Source organism: Pan paniscus, chromosome 13, assembly GCF_029289425.2.
Source record: "Pan paniscus chromosome 13, NHGRI_mPanPan1-v2.0_pri, whole genome shotgun sequence".
In the NCBI taxonomy this organism is placed as follows: Eukaryota; Metazoa; Chordata; class Mammalia; order Primates; family Hominidae; genus Pan; species Pan paniscus.
Window position 1 is genome coordinate 62,145,440 of NC_073262.2, and position 17,180 is coordinate 62,162,619.

The 17,180-nt window shown below is 35.9% G+C and overlaps 1 protein-coding gene and 1 pseudogene across 8 annotated transcripts in view; both read right to left on the bottom strand.

Annotated features, from left to right (window-relative positions):
• The window catches only part of BAZ2B (bromodomain adjacent to zinc finger domain 2B), a 399,198-nt gene that overhangs the window by 141,010 nt on the left and 241,008 nt on the right, over positions 1-17,180 (bottom strand). For all 8 annotated transcript variants that reach the window (XM_057301418.2, XM_063595387.1, XM_063595392.1 and 5 more), the window contains one exon: positions 529-717. In XM_057301418.2, the coding sequence (XP_057157401.1) occupies positions 529-717 (189 nt within the window). The remainder of the gene's footprint in view (positions 1-528; positions 718-17,180) is intronic.
• Positions 8,869-16,907, bottom strand: LOC134728729 (F-actin-capping protein subunit alpha-1-like; annotated as a pseudogene).

Below are 17,180 nucleotides of genomic sequence, written 5' to 3' on the forward strand. Positions count from 1 at the left end.
TCGTTTCAGAAAACAAAACAAAACAAAACAAAACAAACAAAAAACAGAAAAATAAAGAAATTTAAGAGTCTAGCTCATTTTCCTTACAGTGAAGAAAAGTAAGACCTTGAAATAGGAGTGTAAAAATACTCATAAAACCTGAACTTTAGTTTCACACTAAATAATTTTTTTAAAAATCAAATAAGGCTGAGAAAAATTCATTCAACTCTACATTTACACTATGTATACTTTTCTGTATATTATACTTCAACAAAAAACATTAGAAAAACTTGCCTGAATTACTCTCTCCTGTGACAGACACCTATTTCTCTAGTTACATACCTGGATATCTAATTAACTGCTCTGCCACCTAACACACTTAGGGTGTTTAATTTTTTGCACATGATAAATAGGATTAAGCCAATTCTTGCACCAAAGTTTTAAATATACCAGGCATATACTATTCCTTTTGTTCAATAGACAAATTATTGCTTGAACATTCTCAAGCTTTCCTCCTTCCCTTGAACACTGTTTGTAACAGATGTTTACCTGGAAAAGATGCTAGTTGGGGATGTGCGGCTAAGGCTGTGGGTGTACCAAGTGTCCCCAAACCACCAAATTCTGAATGCCCTGAGCTGGCTGAATGTAGACCAAAGACTGGGTGGCTGACCATTGGGAAGGCACTCGACACTGTGGACAGGTTAAACGGTTGATCCCCAGCTGTTCTGAATAAATGTCCTGGGAGGGAAAAAAACACACTTAAAGTTGTACTATAAAAAACAGATGAGACTTATCTGATTTCAGTGTTTATAGTTAAAATTTATAATAATTTACCTATTACATTTTTATTTTACCCTTTTCCTGCTGCATTTTCTACTCTTCAAACCCTATAAAATGTTTCTAGAAACATGAAGGCATGCTAAAAATCATTAAAATGAATGGCATAAATTAACTTACTTTGAATTTGAGATTTGAGAACCAATGTTTTAAGTAAATAATTTTCACTAATTAAAATTGTCTGACCTGAGGAAGTGAGGCCAATTTTCTGTTAATATATATACATTAATATATTTTCAATATATTTTACTCATAAGAAGGGAAATAAAAAACATCCTATTAATCTAAGGTTGAAAGCCACTGAAATAAGTCCAGGATCTGTCACCAGGTCAATACTCAAATTATTATACACTCTAAGCAAGGCCATCCCAGTTTCAACATGCCAGAGTTGAAGCTCTGTTCTCTAACACAGTCATGAGTTGTTTAATGATGGGGATGCATTCTAAGAAATGCATTGTTAGGTGATTCTGTCATCATGCAAACATTGTACAGTGTACTTACACAACCTAGGTGGTACAGTCTACCACACACCTAGGCTATAGGATACAGCCTATTGCTCCTAGGCTACAAACCTGTTCAGCATGTTACTGAACTGAATACTTCAGGCAGTTGTAACACAGTGGTAAATATTTGTATATCTAGACATATGTCAACCTAAGAAAGGTACAGTAAAAATATGGCATCATAATCTTAGGGGGCTACTGTCATATATGTGGTCAGGCATTGACCAAAATGTCATTATGCAGTGTATGACTATACTTCTTAGGTGAGAAGAGTACCTTGATACCAAAAAGGGAATATATTCTAGTCTAATAAAACAATGCACAAGACAACATAAGTACTTAATAAACTTACAAAAATATTTCTAAATGTGTTCACAAGTGGTTACCAATATAAAAATCATTTTTAGCTTTCTCTGAGTAAGACAATGTTCAATTCAAATGAGTCTGACATTTTAATTCTATTTTTAAAGATAAGTGTTGTAACTCCAGGTTGGAATGTTATATGATAAAAACATGACTTATTTTTCATACTTTGTAGCAATTTGGCAGAAAACTTTTCTAATACTTGGAAATCTTCCCTTTACTTCCAGGAAATAATTAAGGTACCCTGTCTTGCTACTGTGAAAAGAGAATACTCTAGGTTATCTTAAGAATTTACTGTGTGAACAGTATTGTGCTCTGTGTTAATATTAGAATAAAGCTTCCTTATTATCTCTTGTTTATATTATATCAGTCCTGACTGTGCACTGCAATTTAATTAGTTTTAACATAGTATGTTTGAAATTTACAAATGTCAGTTAAAAATAGTATACTTATTATTATTTAGTTATCAACCAAATCTCTTCTCTTTGCTTTCTTGCTCCCTGAAAACCAAGGGAAAGTCCTAAAAAACGGTCAGTGTACCCTCTAAAGTCTGATATAAAACCTATATTCTTTATTAAAATAATGCTATATTCTTTACTGAAACAAGAAGATCTGAATGACTTTTAAAAATAAGATTTAAATAAATTGCATTAAGTATGTTTTGTATCAGGCTATATAAGGAAAAAGTTCTGATTCAGGATAGTGCTCCACTACAACAAAGCAGTAACTAGATCTCACAGGGAAGATCCTCAAAGTATCTTTACAAGGAAGGCCCACAAGGAAACTGTGAGGTAAGAGGACAAGGAAAGGGCATAAACTTGGGTGTCTCTTCTAAATCAGCTAATCATTGTTTTTGTTGAATTGGTTCTTCTGTTTTATCAGAGTGGACTGCAATAGCACTGAAGATGAGTCAAAATAAAACAGAGTATGCTACTGCCAAAAAAGCTACCCAAATGTCATTATCTTTAAGACCAGTGATAGGTTACCAGAAATATTGTGGTTTTTTTTTTTTTTTTGGCAAATTCTCAGAAACCCAGCTAGTTTCTCAAAAAAATGAGCTTGTAACTGTAAAAACCAGTTTTTACTTTCATTTGTTATTACATATAAAATCTCTGGTTCTCACCAGTCAATTCAACTTCCTGACTCAAATGTTGTTAAATGTTTTATTTATAAACATACTATGATCAGTTCTTTTCTTTCTCCATCAATTTGTGTGGTAATCAAGTTGAACTGAACATTGCAGTTTTGGAGAATTTGGGGTCATCTGTAATTTATGTTTTACAAATAACAATTCCTAAATTATATCAATTACATGTATGTAGTTGTGATTTAATACAAAGAAATTTGAGGGAAGTAACCTCAAAATTACAAAAGCTATATTAAATATTACAAAAATCCAGAATAATTGAAATTATCAAGGATTAGAAACTGATAGAAACACTTCTGCAATAACTAACTGTAATTACAATTAGTTGTAATAACTAATTGGTAATAATTGGTAGTAAGTAATAAATAATTGGTAGTAATAAATAATAAGTAATACATAATTGGTAGTAAGCAACATTCTTAGATGCATAGTTACAGCATTAATTTCATTATTGGGAAGAAGCAAACAAGCTAAACTTTGTAGTCTCACAAGCAGAAAACATAAGCAATAAGTAAATGAAGTTATCACTCTTGTGGCAACAATTAAGAACCAATGATACATAATTTGACAACAAAAAGTTCTTTTTTAACTCTAAAAGGAATGACATGTGGAAGCAACTGAGTAGAAAATTTCAGCAAAATGAGCTGTATACATCACAGATTCAAATGAAAAAAATATAGATCTGTACACAAGAATGACATCTATGCCTGGCAAGAATGCAGAGATGGGAGTTCAGATCAAGGCTACTTCAACTCTACTTCCTAATTCTTTCTTCTAAAATTCTTGGTTAAAATAGTTAAAGCATGGAAAGCATCCTTAGTGACGACTGAGTCTTACAGGTCCATTCCTTGCTGGTGAGAAAAAGATTCATGTCTATATTTAGTAAAGTATACTAAGATCACTTATCATGATTGTAGTAATACCATGCACTAAAAAAATACCCACGTGAAAGACTTCCTGTTTCATGTGGGAAAGGTTATACTAGAGAAGGGAAATAATTTAAGAATACATTTCACAATTTTACTATATTTTGCCTTTATAGCAAGAATTTAGAACTCAGTGATATTTTTTAAAAAGTAATCTTTTTCATTAAAAAGTTCTGTAATGCCATATATATAATTTTAATACTGTTTTTCTTCCACCTTTTACAAAACACAGATAGTAATTCCATGTAAAAATCTTACAGAATTATTCTGTTATTTAACAGTTTCAGTAATTCAAACATTTCATGAACATACCTATTAAACATCAGGTGCTATGCTTAAGTAACTGGCCTACAAGGATGAGTAAGACAATCTCTGACCTCAAGGAACTCATGTTTTGAGCATAATTTAAACAGTGCAAGACTATTTTTATACCATAATGTATAAAACAAGTTTGTTAATATTTCAGTATTACAAATTGGTACTGTCATATACAGGACTCAGTAATACAACCCAAACACCTAAAACAGTGTCTAGTACATAACGGACATAAAATAAATGTTTTTAATGAATTAATTTACTACTCATTTAAAGCAGAAGAGGCCTATCCATAGGACTCATTCCAAAGGCTTTCAATCAGAACAAAAAGCTGTCGTGAGTCTTTAGGCAAACTTGCAGTTATGGTTCCTAGATTCCTTTGCCTTATTTCCTCAACCCCTGGTCCTAATTTGTTAACATTAACACTGGCCCTTTATTCCTCCTTGATTCCATTTAGGTCACATGTTGGATTTGATCACACAAAATCCTACCACCTCCAGGATCTTAAACTCTTAAAGTTTCACCCTTGAACCACAATTTTCACATTTCCATTCCCTTATTTCTCAGCACGACCTCCAGCCCCTCCCAGGGCCACTCCCTTACCCTGTCTGTCTCTTTCCCTCTCAATACATCAATACCTCTCCTGTGTTAACCTTAAAGGAAACGTCCTATACCTGCTATGTCTGCTTCCTCCTCACTTCTCAGAATCTTTCAACATTTGTGCCAAGCCCCAAGCCTCCCTTCCACTTGGTCTGTAAAAGGAAAGTTTTCATAATTCCTAGATCCCTCTAATCTTTATTGTTTTCATTCTCAACCTCTTATATAAGTCTGGCATTCCTGACTGCCTCTTTCATATTATTATTTTTTTGACATGGAGTCTCCAGCCACCCAGGCTGGAGTGCAGTGGCACAATCTCAGCTCACTGCAACCTCTGCCTCCCGGGTTCGAATGATTCTCCTGCCTCAGCCTCCTGAGTAGCTGGGATTTCAGCTGTGTGCCACTACGTCCAGCTATTTTTTTTGTATTTTCAGTAGAGACAGGGTTTCACCACGTTGGCCAGGCTGGTCTCAAACTACTGACCTCATGATCTGCCTGCCTCTGTCTCCCAAAGTGCTGGGATTACAGGCGTGAGCCACTGTGCCTGGTCCTTTCTTTTCTATTCTTTCTTTTTTCTTTTTTTTTTTGAGACGGAGTCTCGCTCTATTGCTCAGGCTGGAGGGCAGTGGTGCGATCTCGGCTCACTGCAACCTCCGCCTTCCGGGTTCACGCCATTCTCCTGCCTCAGCCTCCCAAGTAGCTGGGACTACAGGCACCCACCACCATGCCCGGCTAATTTTTTGTATTTTTAGTAGAGACGGGGTTTCACTGTGTTAGCCAGGATGGTCTTGATCTCCTAACCTCATGATCTGCCCGCCTCAGCCTCCCAAAGTGCTGGGATTACAGGTGTGAGCCACCGCGCCTGGCCTGGTCCTTTCTTTTCAAAACCCATTATCATCCTTAAGATCTAGGTCGTGGAACCCTCTTGATCCTCTTCTTAACTATACATCTTTCAATAATACTATCTCCTTTATTGGATTTTCTTTTGCTTTTTTCCCCCTAAATGTAAAACATTCCTAAAGATTTTGTCCAGCTATCTCTTTCCTTCTCTTATGCTTTCTCCTTCAGTATTTCACATGCTTATACTGTTTAAACTATCACCTCTATGCAAATGAATTATAAGCCAGGATTTTAGATCTTTGAGGCAAAAACTGCATCTTATTTAGCTCAGGATTTCCAATAATCTGAAACACAATAAGAATTTAATAAATTGTTTCTCACTGCTGTATTTTTGGTCACATTATTTCTTCCACTTGAGAACCTCCAAAGCCTATATAATATGCTCTTTGATTTCTACCCTTTATAATTATATTCTTTACTAACTATTTCAAAAACCTATTGCTCAAGAAGTATTCCTGAATCTCCAGACAGTTATATTTGGGGCCTCTTTTCATTGTTCATGATAGATTATTGGCAATTTGTCCTTTATCATACCATTACTAGGGTATAAAAGTTATGAAGGAAACAGCCATTTCTTAACCATTTTTACTCTTTACAAAACATTGCACAAAGCAAACTGTTATCAGTTGGCAGAGGCAACACTTCATAATACCTGCTATAGGCATCTCCAAAACAGTAGTTTTCAATTCTTTGTTTCACTCTTCTTTTAAAAGGCTAGAATAACCGGAAATTATTCTTTAAATGATTAAAATATAACATGTCACTTTGCTCCAATTGCAAAAGTCACTCACAAGGTTAGTAAAAGCTCACTAGGTATTTAGAATGATGTCACTTTGTGGCTTTAATCTTTTTATACAGCAGGGATTGCTGTTTTGTTTACACCCTTGGCTCCATTGCCAGGACAATGCCTTTAGTCTTCAACTATCTTAACATTTCAAACTACTGTTCACTAGGAAAATTTTGATCATAGACTGATGATGGCTCAGTCAATCCTATAATTACATTTAAAACAAAGCATATTCAGTATTAATAAAAAAGCAGAAAGATACTTTCACAAAATGAAATACAGCTCAAGTCAAATAGGCTCTATTAACCTTATAAGTACAAAACAAAATTACCTGGATAGTAGAATGTTTCACTTTTAGAAAAGCAAATGTTTCTTACATTAATATACTTAATATCAACAGATGTATTGCTCACAAAACCTGTCTTGATGAAAACTTTTGAGTTCTGCTCAGAGAAAACATTTGCAAGCTGATGAATTATACCATAAAACAATATTTTTAGAAGACCACAATTTTTTGCAGATATTAACATTCAAACATAGTTTCAATATTATTAATGTAAATATTATTTTAGTTTCTATTTTAAGATAGGTAACTGTATACATTTTACATAATAAAAATTAATACACATCTGCAATGCCTATGTTCTCAAATTACAATGAGCTGAATATTTTTTAGCAAAGCTTTTCAAATTCTACTAGCCAAATCAAATCACTACATATAAAAGTGATTAAAATCAGTACACAAATGCTGGTGTGTGTCAGTAACAAGGCATGGTAACTACAAATGCCTTTATTAATATTAAAGAATAATTCAACAAGGTTTTCCCCCTATCAGAATGAAATTGTACTGAACTAATGCCTTGACTCTAAACTACCAGTGAACAAAATCTCCCATCACTAAGGAAAAGTCCAGAAAGCAAATAAAACAAAATAATTGTAAGAACTAAGTATGTTAAAGCACTCAATCTTTTTAAAAGTCAAGAAAATTGCTTACCATGACATAACTTCACGTTTTTCTGTGTGCTAAAAGTGTCTTTTAATCTTTCAATGCTACACAAAATTGTTATATCATGTCTTCAAATTTTGTCTCCAGTTGTTCAAAATGGTAAGCATAAATTTGCAACATCAAAAATCAGGCTCTAATGTACATCTTGCAAAGTATGGCTATTCATTAAAAATGGTGGTATATTCAAATAAAGTTGTTATGAGGACTTTAATTAATATCAGTAATAACTTAGTGTAATAGCAAAATGAACATCATCAAAATTACTGTAAATCAAAGCAATATTCAAATTACTGGCTCACATATTAAAATTCTTAAGTATATTAATGTTTAAATATTTCTGAACTCAAAATGTCCAAATTCTGTAAACTTGAACTTTGATTAAGAACAGAAAGAAGTCTACAGTTACTGGTGACAAAACATTTCTCTCCAAGTAATTCTCATTTCACTCTTGTATTCTAAAAATGCTTTGAGCCAGTTAACCTTTATATATATTTTTAGAACAAAACAGGTATATTTCTATTAGACTATCTCATACAGAAGATAGTGTGGTATGGATGGATAGTATGGATGGCAAATAATACAAATATATTTTATTTGAAATAAACAAAAATGCATACACAGCTCAATGGGTACTTGGAAACAAACTGTTCCTTGACTATATTACTGAGCAAAAACAGAACTGAAGCACAAACACGTTTTTTTTTTTACATGTATCTGGAGATAGGCAGGAAGACATTACTTGTTTTTTTTTAAAACTGACCTTCCCTTAAGGCCTGGTCATAGAACTGTAAGCAATGTAAATGAATCCACCATTACCAGTTGTTATATTATATCTATGTCACCTGTGTATTCTGAGATTACACACATACCTGCCAATATACCTGGGACAGGTTATTTTATCACAGTTACACTTGAGTTCTTGGCAGGCAGGACTGAGGAAGAGTAATCTGAAATAAGTTTTACATCCTATTTAGAAGAAATCGTTAGTATTTCCTTAAATAACAGGTTACAATAGAAAGATACTGCCTGGAAGTTATCCTTTTCATTTTGGTTCATTTTCAGTTTTTGTTTATGATTTACATAGCTGTTTAATTCATTTGCTTATAGTACAATCCTGCCATAAAGTATTAAAGCACAAGATACCTATTATTCCTTCAACATCTGCATTTTTCAAGTTTTATAGTCTATATCCACAGTATGTCAGCAGTTCTTGACTGTTTAAAAAAATAAATGGCTAAAACTCTTCTAAAAATGCAGATGTCTATAACTACAATGGTACTAAGATGGGAAGGAGACAATGAGAGAAGGGATGAAAGCAAACGTGTTCAAGTGCAGGGAATGTGGTTCAAGTCTTTGGATTTAAAAACAAGTTCCCCAGAGAAGCTGACACTTCCTTTGCCCTCCAAAAAGGACCTGAAAAGTCCCAATCCAAACTTTGGAAAATTACAGTTCTGAGATGCAATAAATGATGATCAAAGCAGTCAGAGGGAGAAGGATGAATGTGCCTTCCACTTAGCTATAGACTGTAGTACAGCCTCTTTAGGTGCTGGTGGATCAGTAAAAACCACTGCAGTATCAGAAGTGCTTGGAAGGATAGGGGTAGAAAGTAATGACCATAATACCTTGTCTAAATCAGTAGCAGCGCTTCATGGCTAGGAAACTTTTTTAAACAGTAAAATGTCTCTAGGATAGATCTCTCTCTCCAACATTAAATGTGGCAGAATTTAAAAAAAAAAGACTTACACTTGGATATAGCAATAACAGAAAATTACAAAGCAGAGAACACAAAAGAATCAGACAATGCTATAGGTTCAACAGTATTCCATGAGGTTAGAAAACTGGTTAACTTTGAAAGCTCTAGCAAAATATCACTCTTGTTTATAAATCACTTATTTATCATATGACCACATGTTGAATCCTTGTCTTTCCACATACTGAAGAATCCTACATTCAGCCTTTAGGCATTCTGCATTTCTTTGCTAATGTTGTAGCTGAGTAATCTTGTTCCAGTCAATTTTGGTGCGGGTAACCGGAAGCTGCCGGCGCAAGACCTTGAATGTGGTATCTGACATTGTTTGACAGTTTTCACTAATTGCTGTCTGATATTCATTTTCTGCATTCTCTATGATTTTAATAAACTCCTTGGCAGTTTGTGCGTCATTCGAAACAGTTAGCGAATCCTGTACATCTTTATGACTAACCAACTGAACACTGCCATCTTCGTAATAGTGAACCTGAATCTTAAGCACTCCAACCACCTGGGCTGTAGGTGGTGTGATGGTAAACTTCCACTCTGATCTCCAACGACCATTCCAGAAGTTTTTAGGCTGACACTCATGGCTTTCAATACATGCAATAATAGTCTGTTGCCCATCGATAGTTTTTAGCATAAACAGTACAGAAGCCGTTGGAATAATGGTCTTTCACATAGGCTCTTAAAGCACTGTCACAGGATTCTCTCCAAGACTTCAGACCTCCATCTACTTGTTCTGGCTGGGGGTCACTTGCTTTTTTCTATACGTGATCAAATGTAAAGGAAATTTTGTTTCTTGGATCTAAAACTCTGCTATTACCCAGGTCCCCCATGCTCTGTAATTATGACCTGATCTTCACATCCTTCCATCTTCACGGGTGTGAACTGATCCATGTTATAATGGGCAAATGCACGTGCTGCCCTTTCCCTGAGGAGACTGTCATTATTACATAGTAGCCGAATATCACTGAATACTTCATTAAATTCTCCTGTGGGTGCATGAGTGATGAATTTAGCAGCTATGCATACCTTCTCCTTATCCAACACACAATCATTGAAGTTGGCCATCTTGGGCTGTTCTCAACATTTATATTTTGACACTTAAAAAAGACGATTCCTTAACGTGTCTGTTGTTAATTGTTCTGCAATGAACACGGGAGTGCAGACATCTCTTAGACAAACTGTTTACAAGTCCTTTGGGTAAATCCCACAAACAGGATGGCTGGATTATATGGTAATTCTATTTTTAGTTTTTTGAGGAACCTCCATACTATTTTCTATAAAGGCTGTACTAATTTACATCCCCATTAACAGTGTACAAGCATTCCCTTTTCTCCACATCCTTGCCAATACTTGTCTTTTGTCTATTTGAGAAAAGCCAATCTGAGAGGTGTGAGATGATATCTCATTGTGATTTTAATTTGCATCTCCCTAATGAGTAGTGATGTTGAGCATTTTTTCATATATCTGCTGGCCACTTATATGTTTCTTGAGAAAAGTCTATTCAGATTGGGTTTTATTATTATTATTATTTTTTGAGACAGAGTCTTGCCCTGTTGCCCAGGCTGGAGTGTAATGGTGCGATCTCCGCTCACTGCAACTTCCACCTCCCAGTTTCAAACAATTCTCCTGCCTCAGCCTCCTGAGTAGTTGGGATTACAGGCGCCCACCACCACGCCCAGCTAATTTTTGTATTTTTTAGTAGAGATGGGGTTTCACCATGTTGGCCAGTTCGGTCTCAAACTCCTGACTTTGTGATCTGCCCACCTCAGCCTCCCAAAGTGCTGGGATTACAAGTGTGAGCCACTGCGCCCAGCCTATTTTTATTTTTAAGTAGTTATTTTGAGATTATTTTGACTCACAAGAGTTGCAAAAATAGTACACAGAGTTCCTATATACTGTCTACCCAACCTTACTTCTCCTTATGTTATCATCTTACATGACTAAAGAACAACTTTCCAAACTAAGAAATTAACCTTGATTAACTAATTAAAATAAAGAATTTATTCAGATTTAATTAGTTTTCCCACCAATGTCACTTCTCTGTCCCAAGATCCAATCCAGGATCTCATATTACATTTAGGTGTTGTGTCTCCCTAGTTTTGTACAGTCGTGTTATTTCCTCAGTCTTGTTTGTTATGACTTTAATACACTGAAGTGTACTGGTCAGAGGTATTTTGTAAAATGTCCCTCTGGTTGAGTTTGTTTGATGTGTTCTCATGATTAGAAGAGGTGATGCATTATTAGAAAAGATGGTCAATGTGCCCTTCTCAGAGCAATTTATCTAGGGCCCATAATGTTGCTATGTAGTTCTGGTGACATTAACTTCGATCACTTGGTTAAGCTGGTATCTGCCAGGACTCGCCACTGTAAAACTACCATTTTCTCTTCAAAAGGCATTTTTATTAGAAAACAAGTCACTGGGAGCCGCGGTAGCTTTGGGAAGAAAAGCTGCCATTTAATAACATCAAACATGCCGAATAAGCTTTGTTCAAGAAATGATGCACCAATACTCAGGCAAATGACTATTCTTAAAAGATAAGGACAGTTCCTCTTCTGTGATAATTTTTGTTGGATCTAATGAAAATAATTAGAGTTCATAGATTAAAATGCTAAAAATACGGAATATTTTATATACGTTTCTATATTCAAATATAGCTGTACTTCTAGTAAGGAAACAGAAAAAACTAAAAGTAATATAATTCTTGTTTTACTTTACTTACCTTAACCTAAATCTTGTTCTACTTATGTTTCAATACATAAGAAAGTCTTAGTTTTCCCATAATGAACATAAATTATTACAATCAGCTTTGAAAGTATAGACTGGGTGTATTAGTTTGCTAGAGCTGCCATAACAAAGTACCACAACTGTGTGACTTAGAACAACAGAAATTTATTGTCTGATAGTTCTGGAGGTTAGAAGTCTGAAATCAAGGTGTCAACAAGGCCATGTTCCTTCTGAAGGCACTAGGAAACATGGGTTCCATGCTTGTCTCCTAGTTTCTTATAACCTTGGGTATGCTTCCTGTGTCTTCACATGTGCTTCCTGCTGTGCATGTCTCTGTGTCTACATTTCTCCTTTGATAAAAATACTGGATATGTATTGGATTAAGGCCCAACCTAATGATCTCATTTTAATTTGATTAGCTCTGTAAGGTATCTATATCTAAGTAAGGTCACATTCTGAAGTATTAAGGGGTTAGGATTTTAACCTATGTCTTTTGAGGGGGAGGATACAATTTAACCTATAGTATTTGCTTTATTTTTAAGAGAACTTAATTGACTTGAACATATTAACTTTCTCAAGTAACCTACTACTAAAATCCCAAATTAAAACTACAAAGTTCTACTAAAAAGCGAAGAAAAATAATATTCTGAAAATACTTGTGATCAAACCTTTCATTAAATAAACCCCACTGCAAAAAAGGCTAGACAGTTGAAAATTCAACAGCCTGAACAGGCGCGATGGCTCTTGCCTGTAATCCCAGTATTTTGGGAGGCCGAGGTGGGCAGATCACTTGAGGTCAGGAGCTTGAGACCAACCTGGCCAACATGGTGAAACCCTGTCTCTACCAAAAATACAAAAATTATTCAGGCATGGTGGCATGTACCCAACTTCTTGGGAGGCTGAGGTGTGAGAATCACTTGAACCCAGGAGGCAGAGGTTGCAGTGAGCTGAGATTGCACCACTGCACTCCAGCCTGGACAACAGAGTGAGACCCTGTCTCAAAAAAAAAAAAATTCAAGAGACTTTATTTAGGATGTATAGACGCCTACAACATTAACACATCAACTAAAAGAGAAAATCATGCTGTAATAGTTCAGAGTATAACATAAATACTCAAAGAAACTTTGGCTTTATCCACAAACCATGAAGAGCAGGCCTATCTCATTCCCTGATGATTCTCTACTAAGTATAAACTTAAGTCTTGGCTGTCTCTTAAGTTCTAGTTAAACCATAATTTTGACTTTCAGGTTTGTTTTTCATACATTGCCTCTTCAGTAATCTCAACTGATCTTTTAAATTCCTTATCCTGTAGCTTATGATGCCCATCCCCAACTAAAATCTGCATAGTCACTTGATTATTACCAGAGCAATGCACAGCACAGCTCAGAAAACTTATTAATCAGAGTTAATTATCATTTAAGTTTTAAGTCTTAGTCCTGTGAATTCATCTCTCCTTCCCTTCCTTTCTTCAATAATTGTTTCTTATTATTATATATTTTGTGTCAGGCACTGACTGGATACATATTGGTAAAACAGATAAAGTCCTTGCCCTTTAAATGCAGAAGAATTGACAAATAAGTAAAACAACACCAAATGTCCAATTCTAAATTGTGAATAGTGCTATGGAGGAAGTTATAGCTGCAGCAATTACCTAGAGACTATAATTAGAGGTCTAATTAAGGTCTGTATTAGTCAAGATTCTTCACAAAACAGAACTAACAGGATACACTAATTTATTATATATGATTTATTATAAGGAATCGAGATTATGGAGGCTGACCCAGGAAAGCTGGTGGTATAATTCTGAGAACCGAAGGGCTGATGGTGTAAGTCCCAGACACGGAAGAAGACTGATGTCCTAGATCAATCAGTCAGGCAAAGAGAACTACTCCCCTCTTCCTCCATTTCTTTTCTTCTCTGCAGGTCCTCAATGGATTAGATGATGCCCACCTACACTGGGGAGGACAATGTGCTCTACTCACTCCACTGATTCAATTGCTAAACACCCTTACAGACACACCCAGAAATAATGTTTTACCTGAGTACCCACGAGCCAGTCAAGGGGACACATCAAATTAATTATTATAATATCTCAGGATATCTAACCTGAGACAAAGCATGAGGAAGAATCAGCTTTATGAAGATTTTCCAGACAGAGGGACAGCGTATTTGAAATTCTGAGTTGGGAAAGAATGTTTTGTATCTAAGAAGTAAAAGGTCAGGGAGGTTGAAAGATAAGGGGTCAGAATGAGAACAGTGCCAGATAAATTTGAGAAGGCAGGCAGGATTAGGTCATGGAGGATGTGCAGCCTTATGTAAAAATTAAGTTGAAAGTACAAAATATCCAGCTCGATATGGCTAGGTGAAAAAGTTAATCTAATGACTCACAAAACTCAAAAGCTTTTGGAAAAGGCTCATTGTAGAGATGAAGAAGCTAGACTGAAGGTTTACTAAGACCTAATTTATCTCTCCTCTTCTGGTTCTGCCTCCCTCAGACGGGCCTTTCCCCCCCCAGGTTTCTGGAGCAGGAAGCTGCGGGGGCCAGTGCAAGGGGAGGTATTTTTCCTCCCCCAGCACCAATAAAAATCCCAGAATGGAATCTCTTTGCTTTGATTAATTGACTTATGTTGTGTCCATTCCTTAACCAATCATTCTTGTCTAGGAAAGATGATATTTGGATTGGCTAGGCTGGGTCACATGCCACACATCTGTAGTGTCTTAGGAAAAAATTTTTTTAAATTAAGTGATTTATTTTGGGGTCGGAGACAACTGCTGGTAATGGTGGAGGAGTGAGGTGGTCGTACAAATCCTCCACAGAGAATAATTACTAAAATTGGGCTTAAAAAAAACCCCTGAAGATACTGGAAAGCATCCAAAAGCAGAAGAATGGCAGAGGAGAGTTTAGTCTGGACCAATGGTTAACAAGAAGTAAAAAGTATGACTTTGTAGCTTTCTGGTCTGCTGCCTAAATCACATAGTTATAACTACAGATGATGGTCAAATAAAAAACAGCAGGCTTATCAACTAAAGGTGCAAGAGGTCAGAATTCAGAGCTAAGGCAGCATCTCAAAATGTAAAGGGGAAATCTTGGTAGTGAGCAAACCACAGAAAGTATGAGACCCAAATTCAATTTAAACTATCCAAATGCCTAGCTGCAAGTATACTGTGCATGAATGAAAAAGGACTCCAGGGTCAGCACAAACTAGCTGGCAGAGAATGAAGATAAATCTACTCTTGAAAAGCAGAGCTGTATATAGCAGATCTGCTGGGTTTGATGTATTTATTTACTAAGTGCACTCCCTCATCATGATTATCTCAGGCGGCAGGAAGTACGAAGTGTCACAGCACTGAGCCCAAAGCTGGCAGAGCAACTGAAAATTAGGGGGTAATCTTAGAAGAAAAACAACAACAACAACAACAACAAAAACAAAACCCAAAAAAGAAACACAGAGGAAAGGAGATCCATCTCTGCCTAAATACTTTGCCAATCAAGAATTTTCAAAGGTACAGAGGAGACCCAGAGGAGTCTAGCACGAAAAAGCAGAAGTGGGAAGCCAAAAGAATCATAGCACAAATATTATCAGTACATTTTCTAACCACAGTAAAACTAAAATGGATATTGATTTTAAAAACTAAATGTTAATGACTTCCAAACTACCCATCAGCCAAAGAAGAATTAACAAAGGAAAATAGAAAATATTTTTACTGGAATGGTAAGAAAATGACACATAAAACTTATGTGCTGCAGCTACAGCAGTAATTACAAGGGAAATTCATAGCATTAAATACATATATAAGAAAAGGACAAAAGTGCTAGATAAACGATCTAAGCTTCCCTCTAGAAAGTAGGAAAAGGCCTTGTGCGGTGGCTCACGCCTGTAATCCCAACACTTTGGGAGGCCGAGGCGGGTGGTTCACAAGTTCAGGAGTTCAAGACCAGCATGGCCAACACAGTGAAACCCCGTCTCTACTAAAAATAAAAATATAAAAAAATTAGCTAGGTGTGGTGGCGGGTGCCTGTAATCACATCTACTTGGGAGGCTGAGGCAGGAGAATTGCTTGAACACGGGAGGCAGAGGTTGCAGTGAGCTGAGATTGAGCCATTGCACTCAGCCCAGGCGTTAGTTCAAGACTCTGTCTCAAAAAAAAAAAAAAAAAAAAAGTAGGGAAAAAGAGAAAATCATACCCATAGAAAAACAGAAGGAAATAATTAATGAGAGAAAAAAAAACAGAAAATTGAGAAAATTCAATGAAACCAAAAGCTTGTTCTTAAAAAAATCTGTAAAGTTGAAAAACCTCTAGTCACTAAAAAGAAAAGACATAAGTTATGTATATCAACGATGAAAGAAAAAATCTCTCTACCAATCATACAGACATTAAAAGAACGAGGTAATATCTGGAACAACTTTGGGCCCATACATTTAATGATGTAGACGAAATGAACGAATTCCTTGAAAGACACCAACCAAAGCTCATTCAAAGAGAAAAAGATATCCTGAATTATTCTATACCTACATTTTTTACTTATTTTATTTATTTATTTATTTTTGAGACCGAGTCTCGCTCTGTCACCCAGGCTGGAGTGCGGTGGTACAATCTCGGCTCAATGCAACCTCTGCCTCCCAGGTTCAAGTGATTCCCCTGCCTCAGCCTCTCAAGTAGCTGGGATTACAGGTGCCTGCCACCATGCCTGGCTAATTTTTTATATATATTTTTAGTAGAGACGCGGTTTCATCATGTTGGCGAGGCAGGTCTCGAACTCCTGACCTCAAGTGACCTGCCTGCCTCGGCCTCCCAAAGTGCTGGGATTACAGGCATGAGCCACCATGCCCGGCCTATACCTACATTTTAAAAGGTGAATTCATGATTTAGTATCTTACAACAACAACAACAACTTAAACAAACAAACAACCAAAACTCTCCAGGCCCAGATGTTTCACCAGTGAATTCTACCAAACATTTAGAGAAAAAATAATATAATTATATATTCTTTGAAAAACACAAGAGAGGCAGGAATCTTACCCACTCATTTCCAACAAATCAACTGCAAGAAAACTATAGACCAATAACCCTCATGAATACAGGTGCAAAATTCCTTAAGAAAATTTTAGCAAATCAAATTCAACAGTGCTTTATTTCTATACTTGCTTCCTGCATGACCAACACTATTCTGAAAGGATAACCCATCATAACCAAGTGGGATTAATCCTTGAAATGCAAGATTGGCTTAACTATAAAAGAATTAATCAACATAATTTGCCAAAATAGCAAGTTAAAAGGAAAAAGCCATATAATCATTTCAGTAAGTGCAGAAAATGCATGTGACAATATTTAATACC